This window comes from Lithobates pipiens, unplaced genomic scaffold (assembly GCF_037356315.1).
Source record: "Lithobates pipiens isolate NorthernLeopardFrog02 unplaced genomic scaffold, aLitPip1_a1.2 Scaffold_23, whole genome shotgun sequence".
Taxonomy (NCBI): Eukaryota; Metazoa; Chordata; class Amphibia; order Anura; family Ranidae; genus Lithobates; species Lithobates pipiens.
In genome coordinates, this window is record NW_027507785.1 from 18399662 (window position 1) to 18416296 (window position 16635).

General features: G+C 41.5%; 1 protein-coding gene across 1 annotated transcript; it reads right to left on the reverse strand.

Moving 5' to 3' along the window:
* Positions 1-12553: 12553 nt before the first annotated feature.
* LOC143927086 (olfactory receptor 51I2-like) lies at positions 12554-13519 on the reverse strand. The gene has a single exon (XM_077451042.1). It carries the CDS (start codon positions 13517-13519, stop codon positions 12554-12556), a length of 966 nt encoding a protein of 321 aa, XP_077307168.1.
* Between the last annotated feature and the right edge of the window lie 3116 nt (positions 13520-16635).

The window sequence follows — 16635 nt, forward strand, 5'->3', positions numbered from 1 at the left end:
GGCCCCGACCTTGGCTTTATCCCTCACTATCCCTATCCTCCTGTTGCCTACTGTAGGTGTGAGCTGGGGGTCGCGACCTGGAGCCAGTTGCAAGCAAGTCCATCCTCACCACTAGAGGCTCTGGTGAACACCTGCTGGCTCTTAGACTCCGCGCCCCAGGGAATCTTACGATCTAACCCCGGTGGGATCCGTCTTGGTGTTCTGACGGTCCTGCCTTCCTTATCACCTTGACTCCCATCCGCAGCAGTCAGCCGTAGGGTCCACAACCTTGCAGTGCACTCCTGATCCCTACGGTGTGCATCTGTCACCTGGCCTCGAGGTGACCTGACAGTTTGATCAGCCATGGACCTGGCTGACGTGCCGCTTCCTGCAGTGAATCCTTTGCAGGGCATAGTTCGGAGACTCGAGACCCAGGAATCTAATCAGACTCAGGTGATGCGATTCCTTCAAGATCTGGCTTCCAGCAGCTACAGGCTTCCTTGGGAACCCCAAACCTGCAGCCTCAAGTACAGTCAGCAGCTGCAGCTATCGCACCAGTCACATCCATGCATTCATTGAGCCTGTAGTGGCAAAACTAGACATTCTTTTACCCAGGGCAAAGCCCCCTCACTCGAGAAAGAAGTTCTCTATCCACAATTAGATTACTGGTTAATTTCCAAACCCACTCTTCAATTTAGTGAAGGTTCTGGCTCTCTTATGTACCTACAGGTTTAGCACAATATCCTATTTAGGGAGGGTCATTTTGTCTTAACCCTCAAAAGAGGACTACACCAGCATGCAGTCAGTGTATTCAGAACTTTCATCTTGCTTAGTCCTTCAAAGTCAGTGGCTCATCATGACAGACAGACAAATAGGAGGAGAGGTCAGACATGGCAGTATGGAAGGGAAAACATATTGGCCCGGTCTATAATTAGCTGTGTTCATGCTGGGCGATCCTATAAATACGGTGTGCCCCCATTGTTATCTGTGGAAGAAGGACCAGAGCATGCGTCACGAAAGGCATGAGAGCTATTTTGGTCTTTTCTTGTGTGCAACTCATTTTAGCTCATCAGTGCAGATAGAGGGATTCCACTGACATCAATAGGAATGGGTGCTGATGTCACCAGCCCTCTTTCTTGGCCAGGAGAGGGAGAAACCTGGCAAAGGGAATGTGAGTGGAGCTCTGCTCAGTGCAGACATACATGCTGGGTCATTTGGTTTCCCTGTCTGTCTGTATGAAAAATTCTAACTCATAACCAGTGGCATGTAGTTGCCATCATCCCTTCTAATGAGTACAAATTAGAAAAAAAAACTCTATTGAGTGGGATTATAAAGGCAATGCCTTTATAATCCCACTCAATAGAGGTTTTTTTCAAATTTGTTCCCTGTCTGTCTGTATCCCCTGGCCTGGGCCATGGGCTGCCGACTGCAAGAGAGGAGGATGGGAAGGAGAGCTGGCAGTAGCGTGAAGGCTTACTAATCACCTGGTAGGTGAGGTTTGAATGAGACGATTCAAGTGAGCCAAGAAGCAGGTCTTTATTAAGGCCTGCTTCTGTGGGCTCTTCTTTCTTCCCAGCAGTGTCCCTACTAATCCAGCACAGAGGTAAGGCTTGATATCACTTCATTAAGTGCAACGCTTCTCTAATGCAGTCCCGGGGCACATGCCTCCCCTCCAATCCCCCCCGCCCAGTGGCTGCCTGGCACGGGACCCAGAAGCTAATGCCAATTACTGTGGTAGTTGTGCTTAACTACAGTTATACGATGGGAGGAGGTGTTCTGTAGTCATCCTATTTAATGGTATATTATAGAGGATTTAACAGGGGCAGCTGGAACAAGCAAAGAAGGGTGGGAACACCCGAAACTTCTTCCTATGTGGAAAGAAACAGAATTGGGAATATAGCTAAAAGATCTAATTAATGGAGGATCCAGGATATGTTAATGACTATAGTTTTTGATTGAGATCCACAACAGGCTCATTTAGGTGTTTTTGGCCATGTAGTGGGTGTAAAATTGTCCAAAAATACAATGCATCCGGAAAGTATTCAAAGCACCTTAACTTTTTCCACATTTTGTTAAGGCCTTTTTCCGAAATGGATTGAATTAATTATTTTCCTCAAAATTCTACTAACAATCCCCCATAATGACAACCTGAAAGAGGTTTGTTTGAAATCATTGCAAATTTATTAGAAATAAAAAACAAAAATCACATGTATGTAAGTATTCACAGCCTTTGCCATGACACTCAAAATTGAGCTCAGGTGCCTCCTGTTTTCAGTGATCATCCTTGAGATGTTTCTACAACTTGAGTCCACCTGTGGTAAATTCCAGTTGATTGGACGTGATTTGTGAAGGCACACACCTGTCTATATATAAGGTCCCACTGTTAACAGTGCATGTCAGAGCACAAACCAAGCCATGAAGTCCAAGGAATTGTCTGACCTCCGAGACAGGATTGTATTGAGGCACAGATCTGAAGGGTACAGAAAAAAAAAAGATTCTGCAGCATTGAAGGTCCCAATGAGCACAGTGGCCTCCATCATCCGTAAATGGAAGAAGTTTGTAACCACCAGGATTCTTTCTAGAATAGGCTGCCTGACCAAACTGAGAAATTGGCAGAAAAGGGCCTTAGTCAGGTAGATGACAAAGAACCCGATGGTTGCTCTGATAGAGCTCCAGCATTTCTTTGTGGAGAGAGGAGAACCTTCCAAAAGAACAACCATCTCTGTATCACTCCACCAAACAGGCCTGTATGGTAGAGTGACCAGATGGAAGCCACTCCTCAGTAAAAGGCACATGACAGCCCACCTGGAGTTTGCCAAAAGGCACCTGAAGGACTCTTAGATCAGGAGAAACAAAATTCTCTGGTCTGATAAAATAAAGATTGAACTATGGCCTGAATGGCAAGTCTCATGTCTGGAGGAAACCAGTCACGCTTATCATCTGGCCAATACCATCCCTACAGTGTAGCATGGTGGTGGCAGCATCATACTTTGGGGATGTTTTTCAGTGGCAGGAACTGGGAGACTAGTCAGGATTGAGGGAAAGATGAATACAGCAATGTACAGAGACCTCCTTAATGAAAATCTACTCCAGAACGCTCTGGACCTCAGACTGGGGAGAAGGTTTCTCTTCCAACAGGACAAAGACCCTAAGTATACAGCCAAAATAACAAAGGAGTGGCTAGGTGGACAACTCTGAATGTCCTTGAGTGGCCCAGCCAGAGCCCAGACTTGAACCCGATTAAACATATCTGGAGAGATCTGTAAATGGCTGTGCACTGAAACCGGATGGGGCTTGAGGTGTCAAAGAAGAATGGGAGAAACTGCCCAAAAATAGGTGTGCCAAGCTTGTAGCATCATACTCAAATAGACTTGAGCCTGTAATTGGTGCCAAAGGGGCTTCAACTAAGTATTAAGCAAAGGCTGTGAATACTTATATACATGGGAATTCTTTTCATTTTTTATTTTTAATACATTTGCAAAGATTTTAAACAAACCTCTTTCATATTCTCGTGGGGTATTGTTTGTAGAATTTTGAAAAAAATCATGCATTTAATCAATTTTGGAATAAGGTTGTAAAATAATAAAATATGGAAAAATGATGCGCTGTGAATACTTTCTGGATGCACTGTATATAATAACATTCCAATTATTTTAATTACACAGAAGTTAAAAATATGGTAACCCGTAACTCACCCCTGAGTTTACAACCAAAGAAACAGTTATTATTTTTATAGAATTTTCCATTTATTGAGAAGTCATTAACACTCAGTACTTCCAGCTTCTTCACAGTTTGCACCACATGAGGGACTTCTAAGGTACATAATGCCAGCGAGGAGACAATTTTTAGGCAATGCACCCTTGGATACCTAGGAACATATCCAAAAATAGAAGGGACTTTTGTGTAATGCAGCCTTTCTCAACCTTTTCAACACAGAGGAACCCTTGAAATAGTTCTCCGGGCCCGAGGAACCCCTGCTAAAAATTAGAAATCTACAACTCATGATACATTAGTGTGATGGTCATTGGGAAGAATGGTCCTCACACTTGTGGTCATTGGGAAGAATTCCCTCCTTACAGATAGCTAAAAAGATCAATGGTGTCAGTGGGAACTTATCTGAGAGGCAGAAATTGCCCAATGCTGAAGGAACCCCTACAACCTCTGGAGGAACCCTAGTTGAGAATCACTGGTGTAATGCCATGGCAGGCTTGTAAGAGAATGTCCCAACCACTGGATGTTTACCCACCTCAGTACCAGACACTTTCACTCCCTTCCTGCCCAGGCCATTTTTATGTTTTCAGTGCTGCCACAATATGAATGACAATTACTCAGTCAGGCAACACTATACTCAAATTAATTTTTTTTATAATTTGAGACAGATATATATTTTTGATGCTATTTAATCCCCACTGGGTTTTTTATTATTTTCTATATAGACAACAATACAGAACATTTTGAAAAAAAACACACATTTTCTTAGTTTCTGTTATAAAATTTTGCAAATAAATAATCTTTCTTCATAAGTTTAGGCCATACTGGATTCTGCTACTTTGGTAAACATAACCCAAATCAGTGTATTCTATTTAGTCCGTGTGAAAGTTATTGAATTTACAACCTATGGGATATACAGTACAGTATACAGTATATTTGAAAATTGATCATTCCTGATGTACTGACAGCCCCAAAATGTCAGGACAATACAAATATCACACAAGTTGCCCCTTTTTGGAAGTCCAAGGTATTTAATATGAGGTATGGCAAGTTTTTTTGAAGTTGTCATTTTTTGTCACAATTTTTTGAATAATGAATAAATGAAAAAAATGTTTTTTTCTTTATTTCTTGTATATACTGTCAAGGATGCAGAACAGCAACATTTTATACCTGATATGGTGGTGATCAGGAACACTGACTGGAGACAGTATGTAAAAAAAAAAAAAAAAGAATATTTTTTTTCGAGTTTTTTTTTTTAACATTTGTTTTTTTTATACACTCAGACTGCCAGAGCAGTACAGTGTCACAATAGTATAGTACAATACAATAGTAACACTGGACTACTCTGGGGAGGTAATCAGGATTTGTTTTTGTTTTTTTACGCGCTCAGACTGCTTACATACAGTGGGGATCGAAAGTTTGGGCACCCCAGGTAAAAATGTGTATTAATGTGCATAACGAAGCCAAGGAAAGATGGAAAAATCTCCAAGTGGCATCAAATTACAGATTAGACATTCTTATAATATGTCAAAAAAAGTTAGATTTTATTTCCATCATTTACACTTTCAAAATTACAGAAAACAAAAAAATGGTGTCTGCAAAAGTTTGGACACCCTGCAGAATTTATAGCATGCACTGCCCCCTTTGCAAAGCTGAGACCTGCCAGTGTCACGGATTGTTCTCAATCATCGTCTGGGAAGACCAGGTGATGTCAATCTCAAAGGCTTTAAATGGCCAGACTCATCTGACCTTGCCCCAACAATCAGCACCATGGGTTCTTCTAAGCAGTTGTCTAGAAAACTGAAACTGAAAATAGTTGACGCTCACAAAGCTGGAAAAGGCTATAAGAAGATAGCAAAAGTGTTTTCAGATGTCAATATCCTCTGTTTGGAATGTAATTAAGAAATGGCAGTCATCAGGAAGAGTGGAAGTTAAAGCAAGATCTGGAAGACCAAGAAAAATATCAGACAGAACAGCTCGCAGGATTGTGAGAAAAGCAATTCAAAACCCACGTTTGACTGCACAATCCCTCCAGAAAGATCTGGCAGACACTGGAGTTGTGGTACACTATTCCACTATAAAGAGGTACTTGTACAAATATGGTCTTCATGGAAGAGTCATCAGAAGAAAACCTCTTCTACGTCCTCACCACAAAAATCAGCGTTTGAACTTTGCAAATGAACATATAGACAAGCCTGTGGCATTTTGGAAACAAGTTCTGTGGACCGATGAGGTTAAAATATAACTTTTTGGCCGGAATGAGCAAAGGTACGTTTGGAGAAGAAAGGGCACATAATTTAATGAAAAGAACCTCTGTCCAACTATTAAGCATGGGGGTGGATCAATCATGTTTTGGGGTTTTATTGCAGCCAGTGGCACAGGGAACATTTCACGAGTAGAAGGAAAAATGGATTCAATAACATTTCAGCAAATTTTGGATGGTAGCTTGATGCCATCTGTGAAAAAGTTGAAGTTAAAGAGAGGATGGCTTCTACAAATGGATAATGATCCTAAACACACCTCAAAATCCACGGGGGATTACACCAAGAGGCGTAGACTGAAGGTTTTACCATGGCCTTCACAATCTCCTGACCTCAACATTATTAAAAATCTATGCATAGACCTTAAAAGAGCAGTACGTGACAGACAGCCCAGAATTCTCAAAGAACTGGAACACTTTTGTAAGGAAGAATGGGCAAAGATACCTCAAACAAGAAATGAAAGACTCTTGGCTGGCTACAAAAAGCGTTTACAAGCTGTGATACTTGCCAAAGGGGGCAGTACAAGATATTAACTCTGCAGGGTGCCCAAACTTTTGCATACGCCATTTTTTTGTTTTCTGTAATTTTAAAGTGTAAATGATGGAAATAAAATCTAACTTTTTTTGACATATTATAAGAATGTCTAATCTGTAATTTGATGCCATTTGGAGATTTTTCAATCTTTCCTTGGCTTCGTTATGCACATTAATACACATTTTTACCTGGGGTGCCCAAACTTTCGATCCCCACTGTATAAGATTGATAATGACTGTTATAATCAGTCCTTTTTTTATGAATGGCATCCATTCAGCCATTGCATACTGTTGTGAAGGTGTGATTGGCCACAACTATCATTTTTTTTACAGATGCACCACTCACAGAGATCAAAATAATAGTACACAATGAATGGCTGTGAATAAAAGTCATTCATTGTGTACAACTGTCTTGTGATTTGCTGTAATTGGTTACAGTGATCACATGGTACCAGCAGCAGCCTGGTGCACTGATTTGTCATCTGCTATGCCATTGCCCATATGGCATCCACCCAAGATGGCAGTGCTCCCACTCAGCCATTATTGTACTATAGGCTTGGAGGGAGGCAGTTAAATATTAATTGTCTTAATTTCAAATGTTTGTCCTCTTTCAAGTTGTCAGTAAAAATGTGCTCTGTCGGTAAATTTTCCATGTCAATAAAAAAAAAAAAAAAAATCACAGGCGGTTGGCAACCTTGATTGACCACTTCAGCCCCAGAAGGATTTAACCCCTTCCTGACAAGGCCATTTTTTGACATACGGCACTGCCCTATTTTAACTGAGAATTGCGCAGTCGTGCGACACTGTACCCAAATAAAATGTTTGTCCTTTTTTCCCCACAAATAGAGCTTTCTTTTGGTGGTATTTGATCACCTCTGCTATTAATGGAAAAAGACTGACAATTTTGAAAAAAATATATATATATTTTTTTTACTTTCTGCTCTAAAACATACCCAATAACAAAATGTAAAAATTCAATTATTTTCATAAATTTATGCCAATATGTAGTATTCTGCTACATATTTTTGGTAAAAAAAATCCTAATACGTGTATATTGATTGGTTTGCACAAAAGTTATAGCGTCTACAAACTAGGGGATAGATTTATGGCATTTTTATTATTATTATTATTACATTTTTTTTACTAGTAATCACAGTGATCAGTGATTTTTAGCAAGACTGCCACATTGCGGAGAACAGATCGGACACTTAGCTGACATTTTTGACACTTTTTTGGGAACCAGTGACATTATTACAGTGATCAGTGCTAAAAATATGCACTGTTATTGTACTAATGACACTGGCAGGGAAGGTGTTATAATCAGAGGCGATCAAGGAGTTAAATGTGTTCCCTCACTATGTTTCTAACCGTATGGGGGATGGTGTGCCTGTCTTCCTGCAAAGCAGAAAGCCTGGATCTCTGTGTCACCCCCTGACAGAACGGAGATCTGCCTTGTTTACTTTGGCAGATCGCTGTTCTGACTTTGCGGGGAATGATCGCGGGCGGCCAGTGGACATCGAGTCCACCACATCCGCTGATTGGCACAGAACCTTGTGCACGAACCGACGTACGCCCACAGTATAACTGAGGTGGCTTGTCGGCAAGAGGTTAAAGTTTTACTAAACCCACAAGAGTAAAAAACAGTCTGTACAGTGCCCTGAAAAAGTATTCATACCCCTTTTCCACATTTTGTCATGTTACAACCAAAAACATAAATGTATTTTATTGGGATTTTATGTGATAGACCAACACAAAGTGGCACATCATTGTTAAGTGGAAGGAAAATGATAAATAGTTTTCACTTTTTTTTTTTACAAATAAATATGTGAAAAGTGTGGGGGGTACATTTGTATGGCGCCCCCTAGAGTCAATACTTTGTAGAACCCCCTTTCACTGCAATTAGAGCTGCAAGTCTTTTTGGGATGTCTCTACCAGCTTTGCACATCTAGAGAGGGACATTTTTACCCATTCTTCTTTGCAAAATAGCTCAAGCTCTATCAGATTGGATGGAGAGCGTCTGTGAACAGCAATTTTCAAGTCTTGCCACAGATTCTCAATTGGATTTAGGTCTGGACTTTGACTGGGCCATTCTAACACATGAATATGCTTTGATTTAAACCATTCCATTGTAGCTCTGGCTGTATGTTTAAAGTGTAATTTTACCTTTACAGAAAAATCTGTAAGGTGAACTTACACAGGGAGTTTTCTGTAATGGTGAACTTACCCTTTAAGGTCAATGTCTTGCTGGAAGGTAAACCTCCACCCCAGTCTCAAGTCTTTTGGAGACTCAAACAGGTTTTCTTCTAAAGCCTCATACACACGGTCGGACTTTGTACAAACTTTTCCGTGGACTTTTGTACAAAGGGCGTGGTCCACAAGTTTGTATTGCATACACACAGTCGGACTTTTTGACAACAAACACGAACGTAATGACGTCACAACGTACTGACGCCGCTTCAAAAGAGGACGTTCAATGACTCCAGCGCCACCTTTGGTCAACTTCTGTATTGTAGTCTGATCTTTTGCATTGGTTCTGAGCATGCGTGTTTGTACCTTGTACAAAAGTCCGATGCTTTTGCGTACACACGGTCGGACTTTGCTCCATCGGACTTTTGTTGCCAGAAAGTTTGTCCGTTCGCACAGCCAACAAAAGTCCGATGAAAACAGAAAAAGTTTGTCCGATGGAGCGTACACACAGTCGGATGTTGCTCCAAAACAGCTAATTTGCATGTTTGTTGTCAAAAAGTCTGACCGTGTGTACGGGCCTTTAGATTGCCCTGTATTTGGCTCCATCCATCTTCCCATCAACTCTGACCAGCTTCCCTGTCCCTGCTAAAGAAAAGCATCCTCACGACATGATGCTGCCGCCACCATGTTTTGTGGTGGGGATGGTGTGTTCAGGGTGATGCGCAGTGTTTTCCGCCACACATAGCATTTTTCTTGGATCTGTGATGATCCTTCAAATAATTGACCTCATGTGTTGTTAGTAGAAAGTATTTGAAATGCTACATCATACAAAGACAACTTAGACAATTGTGCACTTCGAACCTTGTGGTAACAGTTTGGGGAGGGTTTTTTTCTGTCCCAGCATGACTGTGCCCATGTGTACAAAGCCAACTCCAAGAAGACATGGTTTGATGAGTTTGGTGTGGAGGAACCTGCACAAAGCTCTGACCTCAACCCTACTGAAATAAAAAACAATTGTGAAGTCTCCTCATCCAAAGCCAAAACCTGAATTTGAAAATGCCATTTTGCATTTAAAGGAGCTTTTCTGAGTCCAGAGTATGATGAATAGTCAGATTAGCAGGACAGGTCTTTATGTTGTACATATTTATGTTAACATATTTATGAAGGTCTCTTGGCTAGAAGGTGAGGAAGGACCATTCTTGCAATCATGCCAACAGTAATAATATGTGCCTCTTATGTAACAGTATGTATTACATCTGTATTACCAGGGCATTTTTTTATGTTCTAATGCTGTAATACTTTGACTGAGAATTACATGATCATGCAGCACTGACCCAAATTAGTATAGCCCATTACTTATCTCTCAGGAAAGGGGTAGCTGCAGTCTAAAGCCCCCATACACACTATCAGATTTTCTGCAGATTTTTTCCTTCAGATTTACCAAAACCATATAATATGAGGTCAAACCTTAGGAGTTTCAATTTGTATGTAATCAGGCAGGCCCTTGCACTACATGGTTTTAGCAGAAAATCTGATAGTGTGTATAGGGGCTTTACTGTGCTGTTACTGCTTTGTGTGTGTATCCATATGTAAACTGGACTGTAGCTGATAACTACTGTGTAACGTCTTCCTTTGTTGCCAATGTATTATCCTTCTGCAGTGAGACAGGGTTAAACTGAACATTCATTAATGCAGAAGTGCAGGAGCCATTCTTTGCAATTCTCATCTATGCATTGTCTCCAGTGCACGAGGCTGACATCTTGATTAGGTCTGATTTCATTCTTGAAGTGATTGGCTAATGCTATAAAGCAAGTATAAGGGGTTTGTACACTGAGGAGGAGAGATGAGAGGATGGGCTGGAGGCAAGCAGATGTGTAAAGAAAATAAGTTTACCATAGCTGACCACATTTTGAAGAGACTGCTCCTTGTGTAGTGTGAGGTGTGATTTAGATGCCTGGTGGGATAAGACTGTACTAGAGTGCATTCCCACCATTTGTATGGATGAAAAAGAGGGACTGTTTTAGCAAAATTGAAAGAGAGAGATCACCGCAACTTTTATCCCTGTAATTCCCTTACTTCAGGAATAGGGAGGGTAAGACAGGGGGAGGGGTATGCCTGTATATAAAAAATGATTTACAAGCGAATGTGAGCGATGACAACACTAAGGGAGCAAGGGAGGAGGTGTAATCCTTATGGATAGAGCTGCAAAGGGATGAAACTAAGGGGAAAGTAATACTGGGAGTATGCTATAGGCACCCTAACCAGAGGGAGGAGGTGGAGGCAGACCTCCTATCACAACTTGAAGTAGCGGCAAGGGTGGGAAGTGTCATCATAATGGGGGATTTTAACCACTTCGCGCCCAGGCCAATTCTGACATTTCTCTCCTACATGTAAAATTCAAAATTTTTTTGCTAGAAAATTACATAGAACCCCCAAACATTATATATGTTTTTTTAGCAAAGACCCTAGAGAATACAATGGCGGTTGTTGCCACTTTTTATCTCGCACGGTATTTGTGCAGCAATGTTTCAAAAACAGTAAAGTTAGCCGAATTTTTTTGCATAATGTGAAAGAGAAGGATACGCAGAGTAAATAGATACCCAACATGTCACTCTTCAAAATTGCGTGTGCTCGTGGAATGGCGCCAAACTTTGGTATTTAAAAATCCCCATAGGCGACGCTTTAATTTTTTTTTACTGGTTACATGTTTTGGGTTACAGAGGAGGTCTAGGGCTAGAATTATTGCTCTCGCTCTAACGTTCGCAGCGATACCTCACATGTGTGCTTTGAACACCGTTTTCATATGTGGGCGGGACTTATGTATGCGTTCGCTTCTGTGTACGAGCTCACGGGGACAGGGGCGCTTTACATTTTTTTTTTATTGTTAATTTTATTTTTATTTTTTTAGTTTGACACTTAAAAAAATAAAAATAAATTGATGACTTTTATTCCTATTACAAGGAATGTAAACATCCCTTGTAATAGGAATATGGCACGATCGTACAAATTTACAGTGAGATATGGGGTCAATAAGACCCCACATGTCACCTCTAGGCAGGGAAGAATAAAATAAAAAACAAAACAAAAAAAAACATTCCTGGCTTCCTAGCCAGATCGGTGGTGTTAATTTGAATACAGAGGCCGGGCGTGAAGTCATAACATCGCACCCGGCCTCCGAACGATCATAGAGACTCTGGGGACAATCTGGTCTGCCGTAAATCTCTATGGTAACTTGCGGAGGCCGGCGGATCCTGTGACCGACTCACCGATGGAAGCGGTGAGTCGGTACAAGCACCGGAGGGCGGTGGCAGGGGGGGGGACATCCCCTCCCACCGCCCGTAAGAACGATCAAGCAGCAGAACAGCCGCTATGATCATTCTTATGGTGCAGGGAATCGCCGGCTGAAAACGCCGATATCTGAATGATGTCTGTGGCCTCAGGCACCATTCAGATATAACCACCGAAAACCCATGACGTCAATAGACGTAGTATGGGCGCCAAGTGGTTAATTATCCAGACATAGACTGGGCGGAAGGAACCGCACATTCATCTAAGGGTTTTTAAATGTAAACACAAGTATGTGTGCTGTGATTGGTCTCTTTTATGACCAATCACAGTGATCATAAGGTGCAGAATCATTCGAATCAGCTCTGCAACCTTGTACTTGTGAACAAAGCTGCTTGGTTCACCAACAATAAATAAAATATCACGGTAGAGAGGTGCTTAATAATGACATACAAACAGAAAGGTGCAGCGTTCTAAATTGGGGAATACCAACAGTCAGGGCGGAGTCTACAGGTGGGTTCTCAGGCTGCGGTGCTCTCCAGACAACACCCAAATAGTTAGACAGAATAGAAAAATAGCCAGCAACTGACTATTTTTCTATTTTGTCTGCTTAATAATGATATTAATTTTTTTTTCAGTTGTCCTCCGAAAGATACCTTTTATCTTAGTCCTTATTTTCTTCATCTTCAATCCATAAATTAAAGGATTTAAAACTGGCGGCACCACCAGAATTTGCACAGACATCGTGACTCTTAGTCCATATGGCAAGCTAGCTGGAACAAATCTGTAGAGGAGGAGCTCAAAGAGGGCATCAGTAATAAAATTTGCAATGCTTATGAAGTGTGGAGAACAAGTTTGAAAGGCCTTGTCTTTAACTTCTTTTGATGACCTCAAACAAACTCTAAATATCTGAACATAAGTATAAAATATAAAAAGTGGTATCACTCCCAGCATTGTTGTAGACACAAAGATCCCATAGAAACTGTTTACCGTTGTGTCAACGCAAGAAAGTCTCACCACTGACCAATTGTCACAGTAGATCTTCAGGATTTCTGACGAACATAATGGAAGTCTAATTGTCAATATAAATTGAATACCAAACACTACAATAGGCTGTAGAAAAGCTCCACCAATCAGTTTGAAAACAGTCGATAATGTGATGATGCTGTGGTATCTCAGTGGGTTGCAGATGCACACATAGCGGTCATAGGCCATTGCTGCCAGTATGGTCATCTCATTTGACCCATAAGTATGCATCCAAAATACTTGTACCAGGCAGAAGGTGTATGAAGTGGTTTGAGTTTTCTGAAGTAGGTTTATGAAGAGAGCGGGTAAGAAGGAACTACTGCCATAAATGCCATTGAAGCACAATGCACATATAAAACTATACATTGGCTTGTGCAGGCTCCTGTTAACTGCGATGATAACAATAACCATTCCATTGAAAACTAGACTTAGCATGTATCCAAATAAAACTATGACACAATAAAAATATCTCATTGACGTGATGTCTCCAAAACTGAGCTTCAATACAGAGGGTTGAACGAAGGTACCATTCTCCATTCTGGGTGGTATCCTGTAAAAGGAAAATATGTATGTATCTCCACAATACAGCATAAGGCAAATCTGTTTCATGAACTAACCAATGATGTCATTTTATTTGCATTAGCAATGGTAATTTTTTAGGACATGCTGACAGATGTTTGTTTTACGTCATGGTAGCTCCTAGAAACACATCATGAAAAAAGTTTTCAGTTTACTTTAACAAAAATGTTTTACTAAATTAAAGATTGTGTTGGGATTAAGTGGCCTGCAGGGGCCCATTTAAAAGATGGTAGACGCCTCGCCCAGGGGATGAATGCTGCCCATATCAGTCAGGGAAGCAGAATGGCGGGAGCTTAAATAATGTGGTGTGAGAGCAGAAAGGTTGGAGAAGTATGAACTTTCTCTGCTGGAGGAAAAATGATTTGACTATGTGAGTGCAGTCAGTTGTTTCCCTGTCGTGGGGGAACATGGTAATCTGCTTTGATGGAGTTGGCTCTAATTTAAAGTAGGACTAGCTGGAGATATTCTGCAAAGAGAGACAATATGGCCATCGGAACTATATTCTTATTCCGCGTACACACGATCGGAATTCTCGTCGGAAAAAGCTCTGATGGTTTTCCCAATGGAATTCCGACGGAATTCGGCTCAAGCTGTCTTGCCTACACACGGTCACACCAAATTCAACTACGATCGTTTATAATGCGGTGACGTACAACACGTATGACGGGACTAGAAAAAGGAAGTCCAATAGCCAGTTGCCAATAGTTTCTGTCTCGTAGTTGAATCTGAGCATGCGTGACTTTTGGTGTGTCAGAATTGCATACACCCAATCGGAATTTTCGAAAGTTTTTCCGTCGGGAAAATTGAGAACATGCTATCAATTTTTGGCTGGCGGAAATTCGGACAGCTAAATTCAGATGGAGCATACACACGGTCGCATGTTCCGATGAAAAGCTCTCCTCAGTCTTTTTCTGCCCGGAATTTCGATCGTGTGTACGCGGCATTAGAATACCAGAATTTTGTTGGATAATCTACTAGGAGAGACCAAGTAAAATTACCTTGTTTTGTTATTTTTTACTTTATCAACAGTAAAATGTATTCTTCTATTTACACCAATCCTGTATGGGCACTGTATTATTACTACAGCAATGTGTTTGGGACTGAGAAATGGGGCAAGGAACCAGAAGTGGAGTTATGCTTTTTCAGCATGTGAGCCATGAATAACACAGGGCTGATGGTGGGGTTTGAGGAAACTCTAGGAGCTGTCATTTGTGTGCACAGCAACTGAATGAGATGATGGACTATGCATTCTTGGTGTTGCTGTTATAAGGCTTGAGAAAAAGTGCCTTTGTTTCCAAATAGAGCAGCTAGAGTCCTCTGTGTCCAGGGCTTGATTTGAGGTGGTGTAGTGTCCCCTGCATCTGTGCCAAAATAGAACAAGAACCTTTGTTCTATGTAATTCCTCCTTAGAACTGTAGAGGCATGTCCAGCTAAGTGTTCTATCTGATCATCGGGGTGCCATTCTACAGGCTGGGTAGCTTGATTAAATTTCTGTTTTTGGACAGTCCCAAGTCTTCTAAGCCCTTGTACACACGGTCGGAGATTCCAACGGAATGTGTCCTATCGGACCGTTTCGTCAGATATTCTGACTGTGTGTGGTCTCCATCGGACTGTTTCCGTCGGAATATCCAACGGACCAACTTTTCCAACTTGCCAGTAAAATTTTCCGACAAAATGCTCCGATCGGACATACTCCGATCATGTGTAGCCTGCACCGACGGACAAAGTGCCACGCATGCTCAGATCAAATTCCTAGACCAAAGCTATTGGCTACTAGCCTGTACGTAGTCCCGTCGTAACGAAATAACGTCATCACATTATGTACAATCGGATTTTCCGACAACTTAGTCCGACCGTGTGTATTTGGATTTGGTTGTCGGAATCTCCGGCCGTGTGTACAAGGGCTAAGAGCAAGAAGTAAGGTTCTAGACCAGATATATAATTCACAGTATTGATTCCTAATGTTATGTGTACTATCTAATTATTGGGGTGCCACTTCTATAGGCCGGTTAGATAAATTTCTATCTTCAGCCTTTCTCTAACCTATTTTGAGGGAGAAGTAAGGCTCATTATTTAAAGTGATTATGAAGGAAAAACTTTAAAAAATAAATAATAAGAAACGTATTTATATTCTTTTTTATATTTCTTTCAGTTGGATGATTTATGCGTGGCCCGTGTCTCCCCAGTCTCATATGAGACACTCCTTTGGTCTGGTCCCCAGTGGCTGGCTCTTGATCTGCTGCCCACACTCCATATTTTATGCTTCCCATCACGATGGAATGCATGCAATACATCCAGGAGGGACAGGCCCTTGGGCCACATAATTTCCAGTGTGTGTATCCGCTTCATGGAATGCACGATGACCAAGAGGCCGCATCACTTCCGGTTTATGTGCCGGAGCTCCACTCTCCTCCTCCCTCCCCTCCTCAAAGAGAATCTTCTCCCTATAGAGAGGGAAGTGGCTTCCATTGCTGCGTCCACCAACCTTTTTGTGAGGGAGGAAAACACTGGAGGTGGAGCCGTTTGGGGAGAATACTCCTTAATGTTTACCCATATTTTACCAGCATTTTAACTGGGAAGATGAGTCCACCCCCACTCCCGAGGCTAGTTCGGACCTTGTGCCTAGGCATTAGCCCTTTCTCCTTCCCCCCTACCCCCTCTCTCCCCCATACTTTCTTTTCCCCTTGGACCCCCTCCTTTTTCCTATCCTTTCTTTCCTGCACCCTTTCCCCTCCCCTTCCCCTCCCTTCCCTCCCTCTCTTTTCCCCCTTTTTATATTCATTTTTTTTATATTCTTTTTTATTTTTTGACCCTTCCTTGTGAACTTTCACAATGGATTGTCAGAAACCATGAAATCAGGCCGACACAGAAGTACAGCTAAGTAACATTTGTTTAATAACAAAAGTAAAAACAGCAAACGTAGTAAAAAAATAGCCAAAGTTCAGTAACCAGAACGCATAGTCAGCCAAGCCAGAAGTCAGGGATCAATGTAGTGGAACAGCAAGTAGGATCTGGAGCCAGAAGGGATTATTATTGTTATTATTATACAGGATTTATATAGCTCCAACAGTTTA

Bases quoted from the DNA above. Each gene is read 5' to 3' on its own strand.
- LOC143927086 (XM_077451042.1), bottom strand. From the start codon at position 13,519: ATGGAGAATGGTACCTTCGTTCAACCCTCTGTATTGAAGCTCAGTTTT.